The 27604-nt window shown below is 33.7% G+C and overlaps 1 protein-coding gene and 1 pseudogene across 1 annotated transcript in view; both read right to left on the reverse strand.

Moving 5' to 3' along the window:
• LOC141505584 (uncharacterized) overlaps positions 1-27604 on the reverse strand; it is a 47905-nt gene continuing 20301 nt past the window's right edge. Inside the window, exon 6 of the mRNA XM_074211527.1 lies at positions 1-4929. Within this exon, the coding sequence (XP_074067628.1) occupies positions 3461-4929 (1469 nt within the window). The 3' untranslated portion in view covers positions 1-3460. The remainder of the gene's footprint in view (positions 4930-27604) is intronic.
• LOC141505587 (small ribosomal subunit protein uS10m pseudogene) lies at positions 11967-14896 on the reverse strand (annotated as a pseudogene).

Raw genomic sequence — 27604 nt, forward strand, 5'->3', positions numbered from 1 at the left:
TCTTTACTGAACTGGAAAGATCATGAAAGCCCGTTACTGTGTCTTACATAAACTTTGTATTGTCCTAATACTCTTGCACATTATAGGTGCATAAAAATCCTTGTTGAATGATGAGATAAATGCATCCATTGGAATAGCAAAATATGATTTCATATAGTATTTATTTAAAACTACATTATATGTAATAGAGAAACATAAACATTCCCACCCAAAACAGGTTTGTTCACTTTCAACATTAATATTCATCATAATTTCAAAAATGCAAGCTATAGCAATAAGGCATGAAAACAAATTACAGAATATCTTTGTAATGAATAAGCTATCTTTATTTCCAAATAATATGGTTATATATTTAAAAAATTCAAAAAACTGACATGTACTTGATTTCATTTGATGTTAGAAGTTAATCAGAATTAGGACTAATTAATTAGTTTCAGAAGATACTCATAACTTTATTAAATAGGAGGGGTATAAGATAAATCAACAAAACTCAACAGCATTTTTATCACTGCATTTTATCACTAAGAAAAAGAAAAATTACAGGAAGAAAAATATTCTTTATAATAATGAAAGACATCAACTTTATGGCATTAATCTACTAAGACACAGACCTCCATAAAGAGAATTTTGACCTCTATAAAGAGTTTTCAAACTGTGTGACAAAAATAAATAAGGAAAAATATTAACTGGAGAGATGGCCTCTGAAATGGTTAGAATAATGTTGTATAGCAAAAATGTCATGATTTCTCATTAATATATAACTGTAATATAATATCAAGAAAGGTAGTGTGACATAATTGATAGAATGCTATACTTAGAATCAAGAACTGGAATAAAAAATCATCTCTGACATATACCTACCTCTGTGATCACAGAAAAGCCACTTAACTTCCTTGAATTCCAGTTAAGTTGCTAGGTTCCCTCACTAACATACTATCAATAATGCTAATACTAAATATCAATTAATCACCTTTAAAAAAAGAGTTAAAAACAACAACAAAATTTTACATGGAAGCACAAAAAGAAAAAGTTATCAAAGGAAACCATTAAAAAGAAGTTAATGAATAATATATTGTATTACATTTAGAAAAACAATAATAATCAAAACTATCTGGTACTAAAGCAATAGAAAAATACAGCAATGGAACAGAATTATAAAATATAAATAGTTTTGACTATATAAGCTTACAGGATATTTCCCCTAATTTGGTCAGTTCATATTTTATGAAATTGTGTGTTTATATATTTTCTTCTTCCTCACCATACCTTGTAATTACTTATTCAATTCAATAAACCATTATTATATGCCTACCATCTGCAACAATCCCTGTGCTAGTAAAGAGCTCAGAGGGTGAGAAAAATAGATTAATTAGGTGTCAGGAACAAAAGTCAGGGTATGTTTCCTAAATTATTTTAATGAGAGCTTCACAGAGAATAAGAGAACATTATAGAAATTTAAAAAACAATTTAAGCTGCTGGGATTCTAAGATTATATTTAACTCAGAGTGAATGTAAAGAAAAAAATTTCTTCCCTTAAAACCAAAACTAAGTAATATACAACAAGGTGAGGTAGCAAAGAGCAGGTCTATCCCTAAAATGAATTTTTTTCAGTTAGATGCATTGGTTCTAGTACTTCCATAAAATGTTAGTCTTATTATTTTAGTTCTACTGTAAATTTATATGTATCAAATGGCTAATAAAATTGAGAGGAAGAACAGGAAAGAATACTGTAGTTGAAACCTTCTATTAAAAGGCAACATGTGGGATTAAGTCAGTACCTGTGAGATTGGCATTAAAAAAATTTTTCTCTTAATCACTGAATAATACAAGATCCCTTGAAAATATGAGATAAACTTCAATCAACAACCCTTTCAAGATTAATGTTAAGTGAGGCATAAAAGAGGTGTGTTTTTCCAAAGTTATTTGCCACCATCATGGATGATGTTTATTAAATAATTCAAATGGCATATAGAAATGCTAAAATCTTCCAGATGCCCCTATTTGTGGTTGACATTATGAGGACTGTATTAAACCCTGGAGTTCCTGTGGAAGATTTAATGGAAGATGTGTGGACAAACTTCGCTCAGAATAAGGGGACATGGATAGTCTGTGATTCACTTCACTGGAAAAAATGCTCATCAACAAGATTACAAATCCATCATAGAATCAAAATGAAGTCTCTGATTTTCTATGTGGGCTGACCTGAATTTAAAGACTTCTTTAAATTTTTTTTTTTATTTTAAGGAGCAATGGGGTTAAGTGACTTGCCCAAGGTCACACAGCTAGACCATTATTAAGTGTCTGAGGTCACATTTGAACTCAGGTCCTCCTGACTCCAGGACTGGTGCTCTATCCACTGCACTACTTAGCTGTCCCCTTTAAATATTTTCTAACATGACACATTCATATGGTTACTAGCCAATATGATTACAATTAATATTAGTTTTCTTAACCACATCAGAAGGAAAAAAGTGGCTTAATGCCTATTGTCCTAGTTAGATGGACAGACTATAAAATTGATTTATCAGTACATTATTTTAGAAAGATTGCACATTAACAAAGAGCTAGGTCCAAGACTCTCAAGGCTGGATTGAATCTGGGAAACTGTGCAGTCTTTTTAATAATTCCATGTTTCATCCTGAAACAAAGACACATCTTTTTATGAACAATATTCTTTCAGTGATGCTGTATGGCTATGAATCATGAAATACCACAGTCTCCAAAGAATTCAAGTAGTCAGCATGAGTACCTAACCAATAATTGCACAGAGAAGTGTCATATAGTATGTCAACAAAGTGCTGTATGATAAGAAGTTAGGCTCTGCTTGGCAGAAGAGACTGATAACTGATGGAGGATTCACATGCTTCATCTGTAAGGCATGCATAGGATTCACAAGAATCAAAGGGAGACTTCCAGCATGTTGGGTGGACTGCCCTCTGGAAGATTTATGAGAAGACAAAAGTGGCTCAGAATGAGCAATATTGGAAAGTATCCACATTAATGAGAACACAGATCCATTAAAATGTCTGAAGCATGAGAGCTGAAGTACATCTTTTCTTACATGTATTCATATGGGTACTCTCTGCTTTCAGTTGTGAGATTGAACAAATACTATATTTTGCATGAAAGTTTTCCTACATTCTTTTTGTACATATTACTGCTCATTATGATTCCATTAATGGGTAAATGATGAATTGTTTGAAAGATCATAGGTTTTGAACTGGAAATAACATTAGTGCTCATTTTGTTCAACATCCTTATCTTAGAGATGGGGAAACTGAGACCCAGTGAGTTTAACTGACTTTGCCCAAGGTCACAGGTGGTAAGTAAAAAGAGTTGGGATTTGAGTCAGGTCCTCTGATTCTAAATTCAACTTCTTTCACTGCATTGTTCTACCTCATGTATTCTAGGTGAATTCTGTAAAGTTGAGGGTAGGTTGATAAGGGATTTTCCACACGAACTAAAATTTCTCTCCATTATGAATTCTCTGATGTTTAGTTAGAGAAGATATGTGGCTAAAAGCTTTCCCACATTCATTACATTCATAGGGCTTTTCCCCAGTATGAACTCTCTGATGTTTAGAAAGGGATGACCTATCAATGAAGGCCTTCCCACATGCATTGCATTCATAGGGTTTTAATCCAGTATGAATTCTCTTATGTTGAGCAAGGTTTGTGCTCCTTCCAAAGGCTTTCCCACATTCATTACATTCAAAGGGTTTCTCTCCTGTATGAATTCTCTGATGTTGAGTAAGATATGTGTTTCGGCTGAAAGCTTTTCCGCATGCATCACATGCATAGGGTTTCTCTCTAGTATGAACTCTGTGATGTTCAGTAAGGGATGACCTGTGAGGAAAGGCTTTCCCACATACATTGCATTCATATGGTTTTTCTCCAGTATGAATTCGCTGATGCTTAGTAACAGATGACCTGTCATTGAAGGCCTTCCCACATACAATACATTCATAGGGTTTCTTTCCAGTATGAATAAGCTGATGTTGATTAAGGTGTGTGCTGCGGCTAAAGGCTTTTCCACATTCATTGCATTCATAAGGTTTCTCTCCTGTATGGATCCTCTGATGTAAAATAAGTTGTGTATTCCACCTAAATGGTTTCCCACACTTATTACATTTATAAGGTTTCTCTCCAGTATGAATTCTCTGATGTCTGGTAAGGTGTATACTCTGAATGAAAGCTTTCCCACACTCATTACATTCATAGGGTTTTTCCCCGGTGTGAATTCTTTGATGTCTACTAAGAGATGACCTGCCAGTGAAGGCTTTCCCACATTCATTACATTTGTACGGTTTTTCTCCTGTATGAATTCTCTGGTGCTTATTTAAACATGATCTCTCATTGAAATTTTTCCCACATTCATTACATTCATAGGTTTTCTCTTCAATGTGAATTCTACAGTGCTTGCTGAGGGATGATTCCTTATTGAAAGCTTTTGAACATTCATTGCATTTATAGGATTTTTTTCCAGTATACTGAACAAAGTTTAAGTGGTACCTGAATGAATTTCCACATTCATTGTAATTATAAAGTTTCTTTCCTGAGGAGATCCTATTATATTTAATCAGATTTGAGTTCTGTTTGAAACTTTTCCCAAGCTTATCAAATTTACAGAGATTCTTTTCTATAGGAATTCTTTGTTGTAAAGCAAATACTGATCCCAGTCTGAATTTTCTCACAAATTTATTATTTTCACGGTTGGTCACCTTGTTGGTTTTTATATGAGTTGTTGCCATTTGCCTAGAAGGTCTCTCCTGGTTGCCCTGTTGCTTCTCTAATATGACTTCATAGTTCCAGGTTTTTCCCAACTTGAAGTCCTGGCAACTATCCTCTTTACATTTTGTCTGGGATAATTCTTCTGTAGAAATGACCTGCTTTAAAGTTGACTCCTCTGTTTCAGGCCTAGTCTTCCAATCTGAAAGAAATTGAAAAATACAAATTTGTCCTTTTTTTCTGTCCTGAGAAAATAAAACATCAAGAAAATCAATCTTTCCCATGAGAGGTCCTATTCCAAATGCCTCTTGAGCCAGGGGGTGACTTAAGTTCCTGAAGAAGATACCTGTCATTAGGATATAAAAGGTGCTAAGTCCTACTAAGCTGGAAAGAATTCCATTATGGGGGTAGCCTTTAATTGGGTGTTCCCCTATTTTCAGCATAACTAAATTTTTAGAAGTTTATCATCAAGAAGTTGACTACCAAGTAAGGCTCTTCTAAAGCATTATAGTATAATACATGGGTATAGCTATATACAGTTTATAAATTACTTTCATATTCATCCACTTTTAATACAGTAAGAGATAGATAGGTCAAATGACATCATTTTAATAAAAAAATGGATCTTAAGAAGAGCAAATGACTTAGACAATCTCATATGACTAAAAGGTGACTGAACAAGTACTAAAACCCAGGACTTGTGACTCAGGCCAGAACTATTTCTACTAGAATTCTACTAGAATAAGTCAATTTAAATAAAGTACATGTATAAACTCCAACAGATAATAAGTTAAAATACAAAAAAGCACCATTAAGCACAACTATAAATTATCTTTGGAAAATCACACAGAATGAGAGTGAAGAAAATTTGAGAAAGGAGGATATTCTGCTTTTCTAAATGCAGTCAAGGAGGATTTTTGAAGTTGTAGCCTGGGAGTTTCCTCATGTAACAACTCTAGGTTATTAAAGGGATGATTTGTAAACACTTAGAAAATGAAATAGATTCAGGTCTCAGTCAGTAAAGAGTGCCAAAGTATAATAACTTCTCAAAATTATATAACCTGGCAAGAGATTGATTTCTTTAGAGAGTACTCTTTCGAGAGTATCAGTAAGTAAGAAGTTAAGATGCCTGAGTATCCCTCCCTTTAATTACAAACTTAGGAGAACAATGATCCAGATGCTGGGTGTCTTGCCCTGCCAGGAAGAGACAACAAGAGATCCAATAGTATTACATAAGGATGATAGTCTTTGAATAGTAGTTTGGAGCTGAGATATTGGGTAACTTTCATGGTCAGGCCACAAAGGAGATTAATGATTTTCCCTGTTCTCTGTTTATGCATAAAAATCAACTCCTTCTCAGGTCAAGTGTGGCCTCCACTTTAATGGTCTAGAAGTAAGATCTTAGAGAATAAAACTTAAAAATATCTAACCCATATTTTGTCATTTTATTTTAACTATATTTTTAAGGTTCATAGTTTTTAGGGTTCATAAGAGTCATGCAGAATAATTCTGTTAGGAATAATTTTCTCACTTGCTTTATTAATAAAACTGTTAAATATGAAGAAGACTAGATTCTGAAAATCTAACATTTTGTTTTTTGGTAATCATACCACCATCACTTCCCAACCACCCATTCTACACACAAATTCCTCTCTTATAATAATAAACAGTTAAAACAACAGAGCAAATTTAACTGATAATAATTTGTTCAATAATTTGTTCTCATAGTCTAACATATTCTTTCTAGTAGGAGGGTACTATATTATATTAATCCTCTACAACTAAATTGGTCATTATGTTCAATCTTAATGATGTCTTCAATTCTTATTTTCATTTATAGTCTTATTAGCATATATGTTGTTCAAATGATTCTGATTAATTTGCTCTTTATAAGTTTATATGACTTCCCATTTTTCTCTTTATTTCTTCATGTGTATAGTTATAATTTATAAGTCATTCTTCAATTGATGAGCATTCAGTTTGTTTTCAGTTTTTTGCTACTACAAAAAGTATATGTGATTATTTGGGTATAAATAGGATCTTCCTATTACTGACCTCCTTGACATATAAGCAACATCAAATTGGTATGAAGAGTTTATTAAACATATATCTCCAAAATGTTTTCCAGAATGGTAAGACTAAATCACAACTTTACCAAGAGTGTTTGTAGTATTTCTGAGTTCTCACAGTCCTTTTAAATTTTTACTGTTTCTTTATCAGATTTTCTAATTTGATAGGTAGGAACTAAAACTTCAAAGATGTATTAATTTGCATTTCTCTTTTAAATTAAAAAAATTGAACTTAGCAAACACCAAGAAAGAGCATTTTTCATATTTTTAATTTGCAAAGAAATTTTATTTGCATACTGAGTAGAACACAACAGGAAATATGTGCTAAACAGTAAATCTCTATTCCATACTACTTGCTTTTAAAAATATATACATAATACATTTAACTTAACTTCAAAAACTATTCTTTTTCTATACTTTTTTTCTGTATTTCTTCTGTACTCCTTTGTACACTTTTAAAAATGTTCAATTACGTGCCTTTCTTCTTTTTTCTTCTTTTTTTAGGAAAATCACCATTGATATTTCCTCTCTCCCTCTAGACTTCTTACCATTAAGAACAGGATGGGAAAACTCCTCTTGTTATAAATAAGCATTAGCAAGTAAAACAAATTCACCCAATGGTTGTGGTGGTGGGGGGGGGGGAAGAATTTTTTGAGTTCAACACCTCTCTGCCAGGAGAGGAACACTCTGCTTTACAGATCCCCTGGAAAAGTAATTGGTTGTTGCTTTGATTAGAGTTCTTAAATCCTTTAAGTTGCTTTATTAATATGGTTGCTGTCATTGTTTAAAATTGTTCTACTTGGTTCACTAACTTCATTATATAGTTTTTAGTCTCTAAGATTCTATGGAATTGTTTTATCATTTCTTACAATGCAACAATATCCCATTATATTCATAAACCTCAATTTATTCAAACATTTCCCAATTGACGATTCCCTTTAAGTTTCTAGTTTTTGCTTTTTATTTTTGTTGTAATCTCCACTTCATGATTAGGAAATTCACTTTGCTTGAGATTATTTCCTCCCAGTATCCTCCCTCTTAACCCCTACTTTCCTTCCTGTATCCTTGCTGCATCTAATTTACTGTTCCACCAGACCCTTTTAAAACAATAACAATGCCTGATCCCAACTTCCTTTCTTTTCTCTAAACAGTTTGTTTTACTTACCTTTTCTTACTTAAATTTGTTTATCTTCCTCTCTTTTAATCTTTCTATGCAGGTCCTTCCATCTTAATCCTGTTCTTAAAATTGAATCTTTGTCAACTTTATCTAATCCCTTCTCCTACTTTTGTTCATGCTATTCTTATATTTTCCTCAAGTTCTTTTACATTTCTCCTTTCCAAATTCAATCTCTAATCTTCTTCAACAAATAACTCCAAATCATCTCTACATGTCTTTTTCCTCTATCTTCCATTGTTATGTCTTCCTTTACTTTTTTTTTTTTTTTTGCAAGGCAATGGGGTTAAGTGACTCACCCAAGGCCACACTGTTAGGCAATTAAGTGTCTGAGGCTGTATTTTAACTCAGGTACTCCTGACTCCAGGACTGGTGCTTTATCCACTGCACCATCTAGCTGCCCCCATTCCTTTACTTTCATAAAGAATTTTTTCTAATTCTTATTTAAGTCTTAAGAAGGAAAAGGTCTCAAAAATGTCATACAATCTGCTGATATTTTAAATGGAATGTCTCTAATGTTTCAATTTTGCTATAAATAACAATAAATAAAAAAGATATTTTGTGGGTTTATTTTATACCAGGTGTTCTGAAAGTCTTGATGCAGTTTTAAGCTTTCAATAATAGAAAACTATGAAGTTTTCTGTAATTACTGTTAACAGAAAGTAAGACCTTTGGGATACTCTACTTTATTGAAGCTATTATTTAATTTTTTCTTTGAATCTCTGGCATTCTATAAGAAAGGTATCATACCATTTGAAAGCAGAGAAAATTTTACTTCATCTTTGTATAGACAAAAGTGAAGCATGGGCTTATTTCCTCAATTTCTTTTTGTTTTATTGCTAAAATTAGATTTCTTACTCTGTATGAAATAATAATTGGTGATTAGACAATCTTGTTTTACTCTGATCTATTGGTTCTATCATTCTACTATTACAAATTGTACTACCTCTTAGCTTTGAGAGAAAACATTTGGTCATATTAAGGAAAAGTACTTTTATTATTAGTTTTTAGTATTTTACTATAAATATTGCTATATTGTGTCATTCTTGTATTTATCTTTTGACATAATTATATAATCTGAATTATTTTTTGTTTAGATAACTATGTCTGCTATTTTTCTAATGGTGAATTATCTCAAATTTCTTAAAATATAACACCTGGTAAGAATGAATATTTTGAATATGTTGTTGAAGTTGGTTATTGTTTTAACACCTTTGCATTAATATTTTATAGTGATACTGATCTATATTTTCTTTTTCTGTCTCCTAGGTTTGGATTTCAGTATTATATTTGTCTCATAGAAAAAGTCAGTCAAGGTAGCTTCTTCTGTTTTTGCAAAAACTTTATTATGTCAAGATTTCAGCCAAGACATTCCAGTAATCTGTGATTGTCCTATATCTTCTCAAATTACTTCCATTAATGCTAGATAGTGATTGGAGATTAGAATGAAAAGAGTCATTATACTCATTTGAGATGAATTCTTATCAGTAGCTGACAATGCAATACCCCCATAATTCTGCATCTCAGAGTATTACACTGCAAATAGACAAATTGACACCCACAAGTACATTCCATACTCTTAGAAATCTGAAAGACAAAGTATAGGATGGTATGTTGTAGACTTAAACTATTACACAGGCACATCCATTTTTAAGCTCATATATGCACAATCTAACCTGATCCTTACAATTGTCCCAAACGCCTACCAACTCAGAAACTCCTCTTGTTTCTGCTGCCATCCTTAGTCTTCACATAGTCTACAGGTTATAACCTCATTCATATCATTATCATAGTTGAGATACTTTCTATCCTGCTTCTACTTCCTCATCAATATCTACTGAATTCATTGAGCAAGTATTAGCTTTAAGATTATTTGATTCTATATTGCTGTTCAGTCACTTTTCAGTCATGTCTAATAATTGGTGACCTCATCTAGAGTTTTCTTGGCAAAGATAATGGAGTGGTTGCCATTTCCTTCTCCAGCTCTTTTTATAGATAAGGAAACTGAGGCAAATGGAATTAAGTGATTTGCCCAGGATCACATAGCTTGTAGGTGACTCAGGTCAGATTTTAACTCAAGAAGATGAGTTCCTGACTCCAGGCCCAGCACTCTATCACTGTGCTACCTAGCTGTACTTCTATGGTTTACCTCAAAACTTTTATGAATCTGTTATCTCAGTGATATGGATATTTTTTCCACCAATATACATTAGAGCCAATCTATGCCTTCTCAACTTGAATAATTCATGTTCTTCCATAGACATAATTTTATGATTCCAAGCCCTCATTTGTTCAGGATGTATCTTCAGAATTACAAAAATTAAAGAGAATTATATTGATAAACATAAGTCCTTCCTTCTCCAGGGGCTCTATCCACTACTAGGCTATTCTCTATTCTACTTATTGGAACAGTTCAGCACAATGTGCTAAGTGGGAATTTTGAAAGCAAGGATAAAAAGAGGAGGAGCTTTTATGACTGGGGAGTGAAGTAGGAGGGCAGTAGACCCTTATGGCTTTCATCTTTTCAGAGACTTGTCTGTTCTCATGAATCTAATGTGTTCTCTGTTGTCCTATGGAGGACCCCAGTATTATATCTTTGTGTTGAATAACTCAGGAGATGGTATGGAATGGCACAATTCAATTCATCAGCTATGTATTAATTACATACTATATGAAGGGGAATCATGCTATGTACCTGATATATGATTGCAAAAACAAAATTAACCCCTCCCTTATGAAACTTACATTCTACCAACAGATGGTACATTAAAAGGGATATAAAATGATAAATGTTAAATCACAAATACTGAAAGCATAATGCATGATGCCTTAAAGAAAGTAAAAACAGCAGCTGAAAAATGTACATCACTTTGACATCCCTCAAATACATTCTTACAATCTGGAAAGAGTGTGAAGGGAAAAGGTCAACATAAAGGAACTGAAGAGTTCATCTACTATAGTAAAGAAACAAACTAAAAAATCATTAGGATAGAGGAAAAGGGCAGGAGAAATCATGAAAAGATAAACAGGCTGTCATCAAAATCTAGGCCATCATCCTTTTGTAACAGGACTTGGGCAATGAGTTGTGGGATCATACCTGGTTGGTAAGCCTGCTTCTGGAAGTGGCTGATGAGGCAGAATTAAGTGGTTTCTCTTCCCTTTTAGGAGTTTTTTGACTGTTTCTAGGACACTTACTGCAAGGCTTTTTTGACTGGTGGCAGAGCTGGACCTGGATTTGTATTCAAAAGGCTGCCATGAGAAAAACTTAACTCTTTTCTGCCTGGCTGGCTCAAGTGAGGAAGACAAACTGTAAGTCTTTGTGTGGGGTTAGGGTTAGGGTTAGGGTTAAACAAAGAAAACTGGATTGCAGTCATGACACCTCAATGACTTGCCACTAATTGCCTGTGTGATCTCAGGCAAGACATTTCCCACTCTGGACCTCAGTAAGACATTCCTGAACTTATAATTCTAGATAGTTTCTATCAAAAAACGGCAATGTTTCACAGTTAAAATGATCAAAACACTGTACACCCCATCAGCAACATAGGGGTGATGCTCAACCTTGATGGACTTGCTTGTTCCATCAGTGCAACAACCAGGGACAATTCTGGGCTGTCTGCAATGGAGAATACCATCTGCATCCAGATAAAGAGCAGTGGAGTTTGAACAAATCTCAAGGACCACACCCTTTAAATTAGAAAAAATAAAAACCATATCTTATCATCTGATCCTGTTATCTCCTATACTTTTTGTCTCTTCCTTAAGGATGTGACTTCTCTCCCATCACACTCAACCTGGACCAATGTACAACATGGAAACAAAATAAAGACTGACAGATTGCCTTCCATGGTGGGGGGGAGCAAGATTGGGAGGAGAAAAATTGTAAAACTCAAAACTCAAATAAAATCTTAAAAAAAGAAGGAAAAAAATATACTGATTTTTAAATGAACAAATTTCATGCAAATGTCAATCAGTGCTATCAAATTAATACCTGTGTATATAAATCTTAACATAATTCTTTTATCATGCAATAGTATAAAAAGTTTGCTCATATGTCCTCAAAGCAGAACTTGAAATAATAAAGTAAACAACTTTAAAAGATCTCCTTTACACTGTAGTTTACTCTACCAAAGTTAAATTTCTTGATACCAAGAAACAAACAGGTAAAGGAGATTTTAAAGAAATTCTGCTGAGAGTAATCATTCATGACAAGGATATATAGATATTTCCATTTGAAAACCAGATGTAAGAAGATTATCTTTATGCTTTGCTTGCTTTTTCTTCCTTTTCCACCATTTCCCAAAGTGGTTCTTTGATGTGTTCTAATATGGTCTTTGTTACTTCCATAGCAACACCTTCAGGTAGGTTTCATTGAATATATTCCAAATAAACATCTGCTGTGCTTCCAGTTAAATGTTGTAACTGTAAACATCTGTAATATGTTCTCATTTCATACAGAACTCTGTGCTTCTTGAAAATATGTACTGATTTGAGAAGAGTAAGATGTTCTATTTTCCTTGGAGGTTCATGTACCTTTTTAATGGAGATACCAAGTTCTTTAGCAGTAAGTACAGCAAAGTATTCATAACTATCTAACACAGCTCTATCATGGCCTTTTACTAAAACTGAGAGGTGTTTATATAATGTGTCTGGTTCATCAGAAATGGAGATCTTAGGTTTATCTATATCAGTTCTGACATCCATATGCAAGCATGAAAATTGCACCCCTTTCATGTGGATGTGGAGAAGAAAACCATCTCTCTTTGCTGTAATGTTCTTAAGATGGTTTAGAGAAAAGATTCCTGGACTCTGCCAGAGGTACCAACACGCAAGCCCCAGGGTGACCCACACAGCCATCTCATTGCTCGACTCCTCCGGTTTTTTATTTTTTTAAAAAGATGTTCAGATTTTAATAATTTAGAAATGTGCTTCTCAATTTGGCTAACCTAGTCCTTAAGCCTGTAGAAATTGATATTTTCTAAATTGGAATTAAAATATTTACGATCTATATTTCTGATCAAAAGCTGTTCTATCAGCCTCTAACTGTGGTCTGTAAATTTGGAATGTTTACCTTCTGCCCCTCTTAAAGTCTCTGTCCCTAGTTATAAATCTGAAGGGAGGCTCTTTCTGTGTGAAATAGCCTAATACCCCCTCTAACTGCATCTGCAAGTTTTACTGCAGAAGCTGTGTAAACAACCAGTTAAAGACCATCCTGAGAAGGCAGGAATCTGCTCTTGTTATCTAAATGAGAACTTAAATAAATTCTTGTACTTATGACATTTTGGAAAGGAAGAAATTCCAATTTTTATATGCCTACTCATATCTAATAAAATGTAAAACAGTGTCAGAAGAGGAGACAATAGTTCTGGGCTAATTGGATCTTTGTCAGTTCTGACATGGGACAGATCTCATGGATGAGTTGGAGAATCATAAAGTAATTGAAGACACATTTATGTACAAATGTGTAACCTGACTGGTTGACTGCCCAAATTTTATGATCCTTTGTCAAGATGCTATAAATGTTGATTATTCAGTTAGCTGTTGGTGGCATTTGTAAGGATGCTATCCACCCATGGAATTTTGGTAATATCCTAGAGAATTAAACTTCATTTATAAAACTAACTTTGTTGTTTTGTTTTAATCAGAGAAATTATGGTTAACAAACCTAAGATGGACTAAAGAAGACTTTCTAACTCAAAGATTTTCTAGTTTCATAGGTTCCATCAAAATAATGTGTGGAACTGAATTCATTATCCTTTCCCCAAATCCTCCTCTCTTCTAAGCTTCCCAATTAAGGGCAACACCATCTAGCCATATCCCCAGGCTCACAACCTTTGTATAATTTCTTGACTCTTCACTCACTAGCTCTTGCTCCACCTACTCCCTACCTGATCTATTGTCAAGGTTTGGAACACCTCTCAAATATGCCCCCTTTCCCTCAATTACTTCACTCTCCTGGACTATTTGCAATAGCCTTGCATTTGGCCTCCTTGGAGGAAGTCTTCCCTTCCTCCAATCCATTCTCCATTAAACTACCAGAGTAATTTTCTTAAAGCACAGGTCTGGCCATGTCAGCCCCATACTCAACAAACTTCAGTGCTTCCCTATCATCTCTTGGATTAAATACAAAATCCTGTTTGACATTCTATCTCTCAGCTCTTTCTCTGATTGTTCCCTCAACCTGAAATGCTCTCCCTCCTCATCTCCAACTCCTGACTTCCTTCAAGTCCACTAAAATTCCATCTTCTACAAGAAAGCCTTTTTCAGTCCCTCTCAAGTCTAGTGCCTTTCCTCTATTATTTCCTATTTATCCTATTAATAGCTTGTTTGTACAAAAACCTGTATGTAACTACTTGTTTGCCATTCATTTTCCCAAGAATTTTACAAATAATTTTTCCATAGTCCTTTATCTTATTTTTTTGAAAACAGAAAACTGTAACTAAAAAGCTCATTACCGTTAACCTATTAAATGGATCTACTTTTTAAAATCTAGAACCAGAAAATTTTGATAATTATTGTTGCAGGCATAATCTGAATTCTAGGAGTAAAAGTTCATCTTCTAGTTTTTGTTAATTCATAGTGTTTCTTGATATTCTTGACTATTTTTCTTCCATTTGAATTTTTTTGTCCAATTATACATATCTATAAATATCTACTTCTTAAGTGCATTCAATTGATTCTCTACCTTTTCAAATATTTAGCTCTCCCCCCTCTTCTGACTTAGTTATAGTAAAACATACAGTATTATACTACTGGTAGAGTTGGTCCAAACTTTTAGGGGAAAAACTAGAAAATTATCCAGTAATAGTTAAAAAATGTTTATGTTTTCTGGCTCAATATTCCTAATAATGGGATTAGACTTCAAGGACTGTTGCTTTTTTTAAATCTTAATTAATTTTGTTCTAATGCAACATAAAAATGACTCAAAAATTTGAATTGAAGAGAACTATATAAAATTCCTAAAAACAGTTAAATAAAACTATGGAAAAGAAAGTATGCAAGTACTAATACCAGCAATTTCACACTGTTGTAGTTTTTTGCTTGCTAAAAGAAAAGAGGGCTTTATGTGCTTCATAAGTTAATACAAACATTATCCAATGGCATTTTTTTGAATTTTTTGAATTTTTTTTTTATATCAAGGCAATGGGGTTAAGTAACTTGCCCAGGGTCACACAGTTAGGTGATTATTAAGTGTCTGAGGCTGGATTTGAACTCAGGTCCTCCTGACTCCAGGGCTGGTACTCTATCCATTGTGCCACCTAGCTGGCCCTATCCAATGGTATTTATCTGGATTTTGTTACCATTTAAAGCTTCATATATTTACAAAATTATAGTGATTATGTATTTTTTTCTTTTGGTTCCATTTTGTTCCCTCTTTCCAAGTATATTTTTGACAGAAAAAAAAGAATACATCAATCCCCTCCAGAAAAAGATCCTAAAATGAAAACACCAAGGAATGTTGTGGCCAAATTCCAGAACTATAAGATAAAAAAGAAAATCCTTCAAGCAGCCAGAAAGAAGCAATTTAAATATCAAGGAGCCACAGTAAGGATTACACAGGACCTGGCTGCATTAACATTAAGGGATCCAAGGGCCTGGAATGAGATATTTCGAAGAGCAAGGGATCTTGGAATGCATCCAAGAATCCACTATCCCACAAAGCTGAGCTTTCTCTTCTAGGGGAAAAAGATGGACATTTAACAAAATGGAAGAATTCCAAAAATTCCTGATAAAAAGACCATAGCTAAATAGAAAATTTAGACATCAAACAGGAGGTTCAAGAGACACATGAAAAGGTAAAAAAAAAGGGGGGGTTATAAAAGAAAAAAAAACTGCTATCCAATAAGTTGAAAATGGCTATATTCTAACATGGAGAAAAAGATTCTCATGAATCTTGAGAATTGTAACTCTAATAGAGAGAATATAGCTAGCCAGAAGTGATGGACATTCATGACCTATCCATGAGACTGCTATCCAATGAGATGTAACTGGCTTTAATCCCATTTGGGAGAAAGACTCTAATAATTCTCAAGAATTTTAACTCTATTAGATAGAATGTACTTAGCTAGAAGAGAGATACTCAGAATTTTCTATGACTCAGAATTATCTAAAAAACACTACTTCCTTAAAAAGGGAGACAGGAAGGAGATGGGAGGAGGGAGGGGACTGAATGGGGTAAATTTCATTAGACTAAGAGGTACAAAATACCTATGGTAATAGAGGGGAAGAAGGGAGGAGATGACAAACACCTGAATCTTCTTCTCATCAGACTTGGCTTAAAATTAACTTAAAAAAAATCTAACCTTTCAAGTATTAAAAGGGGAAAAGGGGAGTGGGGAACAGAGAAAGGGAGGGGGAGGGGGGAAAGGGGGAACTAACAAAAGGAAGGGAAGGGAAAAGGGAAAAAGGGAAAAGGGAAAGAAAGGGGAGGGGGGTGATAGAGGAAGGCAAACACACTGAAGGGGGTGGTATTCAGAAACAAAATACTGGGGAATATGGATAAGGGGGGAAGGGGGAAAATACAAACGGAGGGAAGAAAGCATGGAGGGCAATAAAGAATTAGTAATCATAACTTTTTGAATGTGAATGGGATAAACTCTCCCTTAAAACATAAGCAAATAGCAGAGTGGATTAAAAAACAGAATCCGACAATATGCTGCTTACAAGAAACTCATTTGAAGCAGCAAGATACATATGGAGTAAAGGTAAAAGGTTGAAGCAAAATATATTTTGCTTCAGTTGAAGTAAAAAAAGCAGGGGTAGCAATCCTTATCTCAGACAAAGCAGCAGCAAAAATAGATAGCGTTAAAAGAGATAAGGAAGGAAACTTTATCCTCCTAAAAGGTACCATAGACAATAAAGCTATTTCAATACTGAATATATATGCACCCAATGGGACAGCATCCAAATTCGTAGAAGAGAAGCCGAAAGAACTACAGGAAGACATAGACAGCAAAACTCTACTAGTGGGAGACCTCAACCTCCCACTCTCAGATCTAGATAAATTGAATCATAAAATAAACAAGAAAGAAGCTAAGGAGGCAAATAAATTGTTAGAAAAACTAGATTTGGTAGGCTTATGGAGGAAATTGAATGGGAATAGAAAGGAATATACCTTTTTCTCTGCAGTACTTGGAACTTAAACAAAAATTGACCATGTACTAGGACATTAAAACCTAATGATCAACTGCAGAAAGGCAGAAATAGCGAATACATCTTTCTCAGATCACAATGCAATAAAAGTCATATGCAATATTGGGCCAAGGAGATATAGACCCAGAACCAATTGGAAACTGAATAACTGGGGTGGCTAGGTGGTGTAGTGGATAAAGCACCGGCCTTGGAGTCAGGAGTACCTGGGTTCAAATCCAGCCTCAGACATTTAATAATTGCCTAGCTGTGTGACCTTAAGCAAGGCACTTAACCCAATTGCCTTAAATAAAGAAAACTTTTTTTAAAAATCAATCTGGGAGGGGGTGGCTAAGTGGTGTAGTGGATAAAGCACCGGCCCTGGAGTCAGGAGTACCTGGGTTCAAATCCGGTCTCAGACACTTAATAATTACCTAGCTGTGTGGCCTTGGGCAAGCCATTTAACCTCATTTGCCTTGCAAAAAAAAACCCTAAAAAAAAAGAAACTGAATAACCTCATTTAAAAGAATGAGTAGACCAAAAAACAAATTATAGAAAGAATTAACCATTTTATCCTAGATAATGATAATAATGAAACAACCTACCAAAACCAATGGGATAAACTCAAAGTGGCTCTCAGGGGATATATTATAGCTTTAAATGCTTACCTGAATAAATTGGAGAAAGAGGAAATCAATGAACTAAACATGCAACTAAAAAAATTAGAGAAAGAACAAATTAAATTCCCCAATTAAATACCAAATTAGAAATTCTAAAAATTAAAGGAGAAATTAATAAAATTGAAAGCAAAAAATATTGAATTAATAAATAAAGCCAAAAGTTGGTATTATGAAAAAAACCAATAAAACTGATAAACCTCTGGTCAATTTGATTAAAAAAAGAAAGAAGAAAATCAAATTGCTAGTATCATTAAATGAAAAATGTGAACTCACCACCAATGAGGAGGAAATTAAAGTAATAATTCAAAATTATTTTGCCCAACTCTATGCCAATAAATTTGATAATCTAAGTGAAATGGATGAATATTTACAAAAATATAAGTTGCTCAGGTTAAATGAAGAGATTAAATACCTAAACAACCCTATCTCAGAAAAAGAAATTCAACAAGCCATCATCAAACTCCCCAAGAAAAAAATCTCCAGGGCCTGATGGATTCACAAGTGAATTCTATCAAACATTTAAGGAACAATTGGTTCCAGTTCTATATAAACTCTTTGGAAAAATAGGGAAAGATGGAACTCTGCCTAACTCTTTCTATGAAACCAATGTGGTGCTGTTACCTAAACCAGGAAGAGTTAAAACAGAAAAAGAAAATTATAGACCCATCTCCCTGATGAATATAGATGCAAAATCTTAAATAAAATCTTAGCAAAATGATTACAAGTTATCACTAGGATAATACATTATGACCAAGTAGGATTTATCCCAGGAATACAGGGTTGGTTCAATATTAGGAAAACTGTTAGTATACTCAATTATATCAACAACAAACCTATCAGAAATTATATGATCATATCAATAGATGCTGAAAATCTTTTGACAAAATACAGCATCCATTCCTACTAAAAGCACTAGAGAGTGTAGGAATAAATGGACTGTTCCTTAGAATAATTAGCAGTGTCTATTTGAAACCATCAACAAGCATTATATTCAATGGGGAGAGGCTAGAGGCATTCTCAATAAGATCAGGGGTGAAACAAGGGTGCCCATTATCACCACTACTATTCAATATCATATTAGAAATGTTAGCCTCAGCAATTAGAGAAGAAAAAGACATTGAAGGAATTAGAATTGGGAAGGAAGAGACAAAATTTTCACTCTTTGCAGATGACATGATAGTCTACCTAGAGAATCCCAAGAAATCATCCAAAAAAACTACTGGAAACAATTAGCAATTTTAGCAAAGTTGCAGGTTATAAGATAAACCCTCATAAATCCTCAACTTTTCTATATACGTCTAGCAAGATACAGCAGGAAGAGCTAGAAAGAGAAATCCCATTCAAAGTAACCTCAGACAATATAAAATACTTGGTAGTCTATCTGCCAAGACAGACTCAGAAACTTTTTGAAAACAATTATAAAACACTTCTCACACAAATTAAATCAGATTTAAATAACTGGGCAAATATCAACTGCTCATGGATAGGTAGAGCTAATGTAATAAAAGTGACAATTCTACCAAAACTAAACTACCTGTTTAGTGCCCTACCAGTCAAAATTCCAAAAAATTACTTTAATGAGAAAAAAAATTTTAAGTAAATTCATATGGAGAAATAAAAAGTCAAGAATTTCCAGGAACTTAATGAAAAAAATTGCAAAAGAAGGGGGCTTAGCCCTACCTGATCTAAAATTATATTATAAAGCATCAGTCATCAAAACTATTTGGTATTGGCTAAGAAATAGAGTGGTGGACCAGTGGAATAGACTAGGTGTAAAAGCAGGAGAGGATTATAGTAATCTGCTGTTTGATAAACCCAAAGAGTCCGGCCACTGGGATAAAAACTCCCTCTTTGATAAAAACTGCTGGGATAATTGGAAGTTAGTATAGAAGAAACTTAGATTAGACCAACACCTCACACCCTTTACCAAGGTAAGATCCAAATGGTTACAGGACATAGACATAAAAAACAATACTATAAGCAAATTAGAAGATCAAGGACTAGTCTACCTGTCAGATCTATGGAAAGGGGAACAGTTTATGACTAAGGAAGAGTTGGAGAACATCACCAAAAACCAACTGGATGATTTCAATTATATTAAATTAAAAAGCTTTTGAACAGATAAAACCACTGTAACCAAGATTAAAAGAAATGTAGTAAATTGGGAAACAATCTTTACAACTAATGATTCTGACAAAGGACTCATTTCAAAAATATACAGAGAACTGAGTCACATTTTTAAAACAAAACCCATTCCCTTGATAAATGGTCAAAGGATATGCAAAGGATATTTACACATGAGGAGATCAAAGCAATCCATAGCCATATGAAAAATTGTTCTAAATCATTAATTATTAGAGAAATGCAAATTAAAGCTCCTCTGAGGTACCACCTCACACCTCTGACTGGCCAATATGACCAGAAAGGATAATGATCATTGTTGGAAGGGTTGTGGGAAATCTGGGACACTATTACACTGTTGGTGGAGCTGTGAACTCATCCAGCCTTTCTGGATAGAAATTTGGAACTACACCCAAAGGGCAACAAAAATGAGCATACCCTTTGACCCAGTAATACCACTAATGAGTCTATACCCTGAAGATATGATGAAAAAGGGTAAAAACATCACTTGTACAAAAATATTTATAGCAGCCCTATGTGTGGTGGCAAAGAATTGGAAATCAAGTAAATGTCCTTCAATTGGGGAATGGCTTAGCAAACTGTGGTATATGTATGTCATGGAACACTATTGTTCTATTAGAAACCAGGAGGGATAGGATTTCAGGGAAGCCTGGAGGGATCTACATGAGCCGATGCTGAGTGAGATGAGCAGAAGCAGAAAAACACTGTATACCCTAACAGCAACATGGGGGTGATGTTCAACCTTGAAGGACTCGCTCATTCCATTAGTGCAACAAGCGGGAACAATTTGGGGCTGTCTGCAAAAGGAGAGTGCCATCTGTATCCAGATAAAGAGCCGTGGAATTTGAACAAAGTTCAAGGACTATTCCCTTTAATTTAGAAAAAAACAGATATCTTATTGTCTGATTTTATTATCTCTTAGACTTTTTGTCTCTTCCTTAAGGATATTATTTCTCTCTCATCACACTCAGTTTAGATCAATGTACAACATGGAAACAAAGTAAAGACTGACAGATTGCTTTCTGTGGGGGGGTGGGGAGAGGGTAGTAAGATTGGGGGGGAATTGTAAAACTCAAATAATATCTTTAATAAAACAAGATTGGTATGTTAAAAAAATAGAAAAGACCTATGAAATAGACATTAGCCAGTTTAAATCTCTTAAATGGGGAAAAAAAACACATTACCACAAACAAAAATGAGAAAGGGAAATGACAGCTAGAGAGAAAAAAAAGTAAATTATTGAAGGTTATTATATCTTATTATTTTACAAACAATGTGATAACTCAGGTAAAATATATTAATATTTACAAATTCATAAGATACCCAGATTAACTGTACAAGTATTAGAGCATTTAAACAACAAAATTTCAGAAAAGTGAAATAGTTGAACAAACCGTAAGAGAATACCTAGAGGAAAAAAGCTAGGCCTAAGATGGTCCTTTTATTTAAAGAACAATTAACTTGCTACATAAACTATTCCCAAATATAAATAAAAACCTTTCTATGAGACAAAAATTATCCTGATACTCAAACCAGAGTAAAATAAAACAACAAAAAAAAAAGAAAATTATCGACCTCTTTCATTGACTGTTGCAAAACTATAAAATGAAATGTTAGCTAAATGGCTAAAGCAGTACATTAAAAAATAATTTACTATAGCCAATTTGTATTTGTTTCAGGAATGCAATAATATTTTAATATCAGGAAAACAATAATATAATCAATCATATCAATAACAATAATAATAAAACCACATTATTTTAATTGTAAAGAATCTCTGGTAAAATCAAGTATTCATTTATAGTAAGCATACACACACAAATGCACAGAAATAAAAGTCTCTCTCCCTAATGTGATCAAAAGGACCTAAAACAACTAGCAGTATTTGCAATGGAGAAACAGTTTTCCCAATAAGATCAAGAGTAAGAGAAAATTTTTCTTTGTTTCCACTATTATTTGACACTATTTTACAAATTCTAACCAAAGAAAGTAAATAAAAACACATTGAATCAAGAAGCTTGGGCAAAAAATAAATTAGGTAAAAATTATATTTACATGTGATACAATGTTTTACCTTACAACAAAAAGTAATTAAATAACCAAAACCCAACTATCAGAATATGAAATAAAAGTATAAAAATCACTAACCTTTCTATATGACACACTCAGCCTACCCTCTCACCATTTAAGTCTTCATTTATATCTTTAAAGTGTATCATATAGCTAAATTTATATAAATTCTGAGTGTGTACTCACATTATAATTATGTGAATTAATTTATACTATAATGTTATATCAAACTACAATAAGGCTACTTATTATTCATAGACAAAATTATCTGGAGGAACAAGTGCTCAAGAATCTCCAAGGAAATATTTTTAAAAAGTAACAATGAAGAGGGATGAAGTGAGCAATGCCAGACTATAGAAATATATAACAAAGCAGAAATCATGATGATGATTTTAGTTAAAAAATAAAAAAGGAAATCAGAACAAGATAACAGACATATAGGACCTAGAAATAAAATTATGTGGTAACAGTTATTAATAAACCTAAGAAGATGAACTCCAGAGAAAATATTTCTTATTTTATTTGGAAAGAAGTTTGTCAGAAAAAGTTCTTATTTTATTTGGAAAGCAGTTTGTCAGAAAAGTTCTTATTTTATTTGGAAAGCAGTTTGTCAGAAAAAGTTCTTACCAGGCTCTTATACCATGAATTCCAAATGAATGCATAATCTAAATACAAAAGGTCATATGAATTTAAAAAAATTAGAGAAGAGTAGAAGGACATACCTTTCACATCTATGGATAGGAGAAGAATTATTAATGAAAGAATGGCTAGAGGAAATCACAAAATCTAAACCAGACAATATTAAATATATAAAAGGCAAAAGTTTCTGTGTAAACAAAATCAATGTCATTATAATAAAAAGCTAGTTTACTGACTGGGGGAAAAATTCTTTGTAGAATCAAATGAGATAAAGGGCTAATATCCAAACTATACTGAGATTTAATACATAAGAAAAAGAGATATTCACAAGAAGTTTACAAAAGAGAAAACATAGAATACCATCAACTATATGAAAGAATGCACTAAATAAGAGAAGTACAAATCAAGGTAACTCAGGTTTTAACCTCACATCCATCAGATTGTCAGATATAACAAAACACAAAAATATGTAAAAACTGGAGAATATGTAAAGAAACTTTAGTATACTGATGGTGCAGTCATGAATTAGGTCAATCATTAGACATTAAATTAGAAAAATCACAAAATTGTACATACTCTTTGACCCAGCCATACCATCATGGATGTCACAGACTGAAAGAAGGTACTGAAGATTCAAAAATATAACAAGAATTTTTGCAATTGAAAACAAAATGGGAGCTTACTAGAGAATAGTTCAACAAATTATAGAGTGTATACATGGATATGTGTGTATACATATATATATATGTATTTATGCATATGTACACATTTGGATATATGTATAATAGAACTATGCTGTAACAAATTATAAATATGAATAATTCTGAGAAACAAGAACTGTTATTTTTCCCCTTTTCCCTTCTTCCAAATTTCTCTATTACTTTCATGGATATCATCAGGATTCCAATCCTCTAGGTAGGCAAATTAGATCAGCTTCAATTAATACAACTCTTCGCTTATATCCAACCTATTTCCAAGTCTTGCTACTTTTATCTTTACCACATCTGTACTCTATATCCTATTTTCCCCATTCATCCAGCCACCACACTGGTAAAGAACTTCATCATCCCCCTCAATTCAGAGTCACAATAGTCTTCTGGTTGATTCCCTTGATTCAAAGGAATAGATCAAGAAGAAAACCTGATAAACTTGCATGAACTGATGCTGAGTAAAGTGGGTAGAATCAGGAGAACTTTGTACACTTTAACAGAAACGTTGTGAGAAGATCAATTATGATGGAGACTACTCTTCTTGGCAGTTCACTGATCAAGGTTAATCCTGAGACAAATCTTAAAGATTTCCTGTTAAGGAAAATGTCATCTATATCTAGAGAAAAAAATTATGGATTCTGACTGCAGAGCAAAGTATACTATGCTCACATTTTTTTTTTAGGTTTTTGCAAGGCAAATGGGGTTAAGTGGCTTGCCCAAGGCCACACAGCTAGGTAATTATTAAGTGTCTGAGACTGGATTTGAACCCAGGTACTCCTGACTCCAAGGCTGGTGCTTTATCCACTACGCCACCTAGCTGCCCTCTATGCTCACATTTTAAAACTTCTTTTATGTTTTTACTTTCTTTCTCATCTTTTTCTTAGTTCTAATTCTTCTTTTACAATGTGAATGACATGGAAATATGTTAAATACAATTGTCTATGTACAACCTAGATCAGATTGTTTGCTGCCATGTGAAGAGGTTTAGGAAGGGAGAATAGTAGAAAAATGTGGAAATCAAAAGGATGAATGTTGAAATCTATCTTTGTATGTAATTGGGGAAAAATTTTGGAGTCATTAAAAATAAATGAAATTTTTTAAGAGTTTAAAAAAAGTTTGTACAGGTGGTACAAAACCTTGCCCAAAAAACAAACTCCCTGAAAATTCAAATGAACCAAATAGAAATCATTGAGGCAACAAGAAACATTAAAGCAAAAAGCTGAAAAGAAGAAAATATGTTATTTCATAGCAAAAACAAGTGACCTAGAAAATAGATCAAGAAGAAAAGAAAATTTAAGAATCACTGTACTATATGATCATAATGATCAAAAAAGGAACCTATATATGTGTATATTATATATATATATCCTGTTTTAAGAAATATTAAAAGAAAACTGCCTAGATTTCTTAGTCAGAAGGCAAAAATGGAAACACAAAGAATCTTTTGGTTTCTCTCAAAGACACTCCAAAATAAAAACTCCCAACATCATAATCAAAATCCAGAATTTCCAAGTCAAAGAAAAAATACTGCAATCAATATGAAAGAATGAACTCAAGTACCAAGAAGCCACTGTCAGCAACACACACACACACACACAATTTAATGGAAAAGACAACTTGGAATATGATATTCCAAAAGGAATGAGCCAAAAATGAAAACTGAGTATAATGTTAGAGGGGGAAAAATGGACTTTTAGTGAAACAGGGAAATTCCAAGATTCCTGATGTAAAAAAAAAAAACCCTGAGCTATGAAGAAATTGAAGTTAAAACACAAGAGTGAAGAGAAACAGACTCTTGAGGCCATAAAGACATGACCTATACCAAATTTTATTTTGCTTGACTACATGTGTTTGTAAGAGGAATTTTGTTTTTCTTGTTTGATGATGGGGATAACAAAGCAAAAGTGAAACACTCCCTGCTCTCCAGGAGTTTACATCACAGATGGGAGAGAGACAAGAATGTGAACGTATTTATTCAAATTAAGAAAAAAGATAAACACAAGCTAATAGTGACTAACAAATAAGGGAATCAGGAAAAGTTTCTGGATAAAGACAGTGCTTGAGATAAGTCTTGAAGGGAACTAAGAATTCTGAGAGGTGGAAATGAGAATGAAAGACATTCCGCTCATGGGGAAAAGTCCATTTGAAGGTAAAGAAATGGGAAATGGGTATGTGAGGCTGGTTTCACTAGATCAAAGAATAAATTTAAGGAGGATGGTGTGTAATAAGGACAGAAAGGTAGGTGAGATCCAATTTTTGAAGGGTTTGAAATGCCAAATAGTTTATATTTGCTTCCACTTTAGCAAATATGCTACTTCATTTCTTTAACCTGAGGAGAGGCCCAAGTGCAGCTGCTATTTGCCTCAAGATATGCTGAGACTGAGAAGAGGTTTTAGTATCACCACACTACCAGGAGGACCACTTGTTCACTATGATGCTAAGTAAGCCAGACATCTGTGAGGGAAAGGGGGAGAACCAAGAAACCAATCTGCTAGTGGAGAGGTCATACTGGACCTGGACATCCAATCCTTTAGGTTAAATATTGCAACCAGTTCCAGGGCTCCAAAAGCATTGCCCTCCCTCCCACCCCCGCCATCAGGAAGGCTCTTAGAGCCATTAGTAATAACATTATTATAATAACTGATTTGTCATCATCACAAATACAATGGACATTTCTGAACTTAAGAGTCTGAATACCTGAGTTCAAATACTGGCTCTGACATTTACTAGCTGAATGACCACAGGGTGGTCACTTATTCTAAGTCTCATTTTCTCATCTATAAAACACTGACATCCCCTATTTTACAGGTTTGTAGTGGGGAAAGCACTTTTTGAAAATTCAAAATGATATTAAAATGTGAATAATTATTCTCCTCATAGTAGATTATCTCTTTAGAATATGCCACTGCTTCTGCCATAATACACAGATAACATGATATATTCTTTTTTTTAACATGATATATTCTAAGGAGCATTGTTCTCTTATGGGTTTCCAGTACAGATCATCAATAATACATAGGCCCATAGTTGACCAACAAACCATGGGAAAAGTCTACAAAAAACGATTAGGGGTTCAGTTATTGTTTGTCTCAGCACTGCAACCATAAGTCAATGGCCACAGAGCCATGCAAATCAAAACTTTAAAATTAATATTAATGAATATTTAACCATTTAGCCTTTGCTGCACCAACCCACAAAGGCCCATTCTGCTTATCATTGGAAGGACTCTGTACTGAGTTTCTTTTTTTCTCTATACTCCATCTTTTGATGATCTCATAAGTTCCCACTAGTACAGTTGTTTCTTTGCAGAATATACATATCTGGTCCTCATCTGTTTTGAGCTCCAGTTCTGTACCACCAACTTCCTGCTCCTGGATGTCCCATCTTGCATCTCAAGGTCAACATATCCAAGCTGGAACTCATTAGCTTTTCCTAAAAACCCATTTCTCCTTATTTTCTTATTTTGTCAAAGGTTGCATCATCTTTCTAGTTTCCCAGATTCATAACAAACTTAGTCATCTTTACTTCTCCATTCTCTTTCACTCCTCATATCCAATCAGCTGTCAAATCTTGATGAACTACATCATTTCTCACATTTGTTCTTTTCTTCCTCCTTATATGGCCATAGCTGTAGTTTATGCCCTCATAACCTCTCACATGGATTATTATTTTTTTAACCTAGACATTGCAATAAATTCCTAATTATGCTATGAAAATCAAAACAGATGATGTAATTACAGTTAGGTGGCAAAATGGAGAGCACTGTGCTTGGAATCAGGAAGAAGCATCTTCACGAGTTCATATGTGACCTGAGACCTTTACTAATTTTTTTTTTTACTTTTTGCTTGGCAAGGCAATGGGGTTAAGTGACTTGCCCAAGGTCACACAGCTAGGTAATTATTAAATGTCTGAGGCTGGATTTGAACTCAGGGCCGGTGCTCTATCCACTGTGCCACCTAGCTGCCCCATACCCTCACTAATTGTTAAGTCACCACCCTGTTTGTCTTTGTTATTCCTCTGTAAAATGAGCTGGGAAAGGAAAAGATAAACCATTCAAGTATGTTTGTCAACTGAAAAGTCCAATTACTGAAATGACACTGTCACAACTGTGTCATTACAGACTTAAAAGCAGTATATATGTGTGAATGTGTGTGAAAATCTATTATTATTATTATTATTATATTTTCTTATTTCCAATGTCTCCCCTTTCAAATTTATCCTCCCAAGTTCCCATAGTAAGATTCCTGTAGCAAAGGTGTAATCA

The sequence above is a fragment of the Macrotis lagotis genome, chromosome 1 (genome assembly GCF_037893015.1).
Source record: "Macrotis lagotis isolate mMagLag1 chromosome 1, bilby.v1.9.chrom.fasta, whole genome shotgun sequence".
In the NCBI taxonomy this organism is placed as follows: Eukaryota; Metazoa; Chordata; class Mammalia; order Peramelemorphia; family Peramelidae; genus Macrotis; species Macrotis lagotis.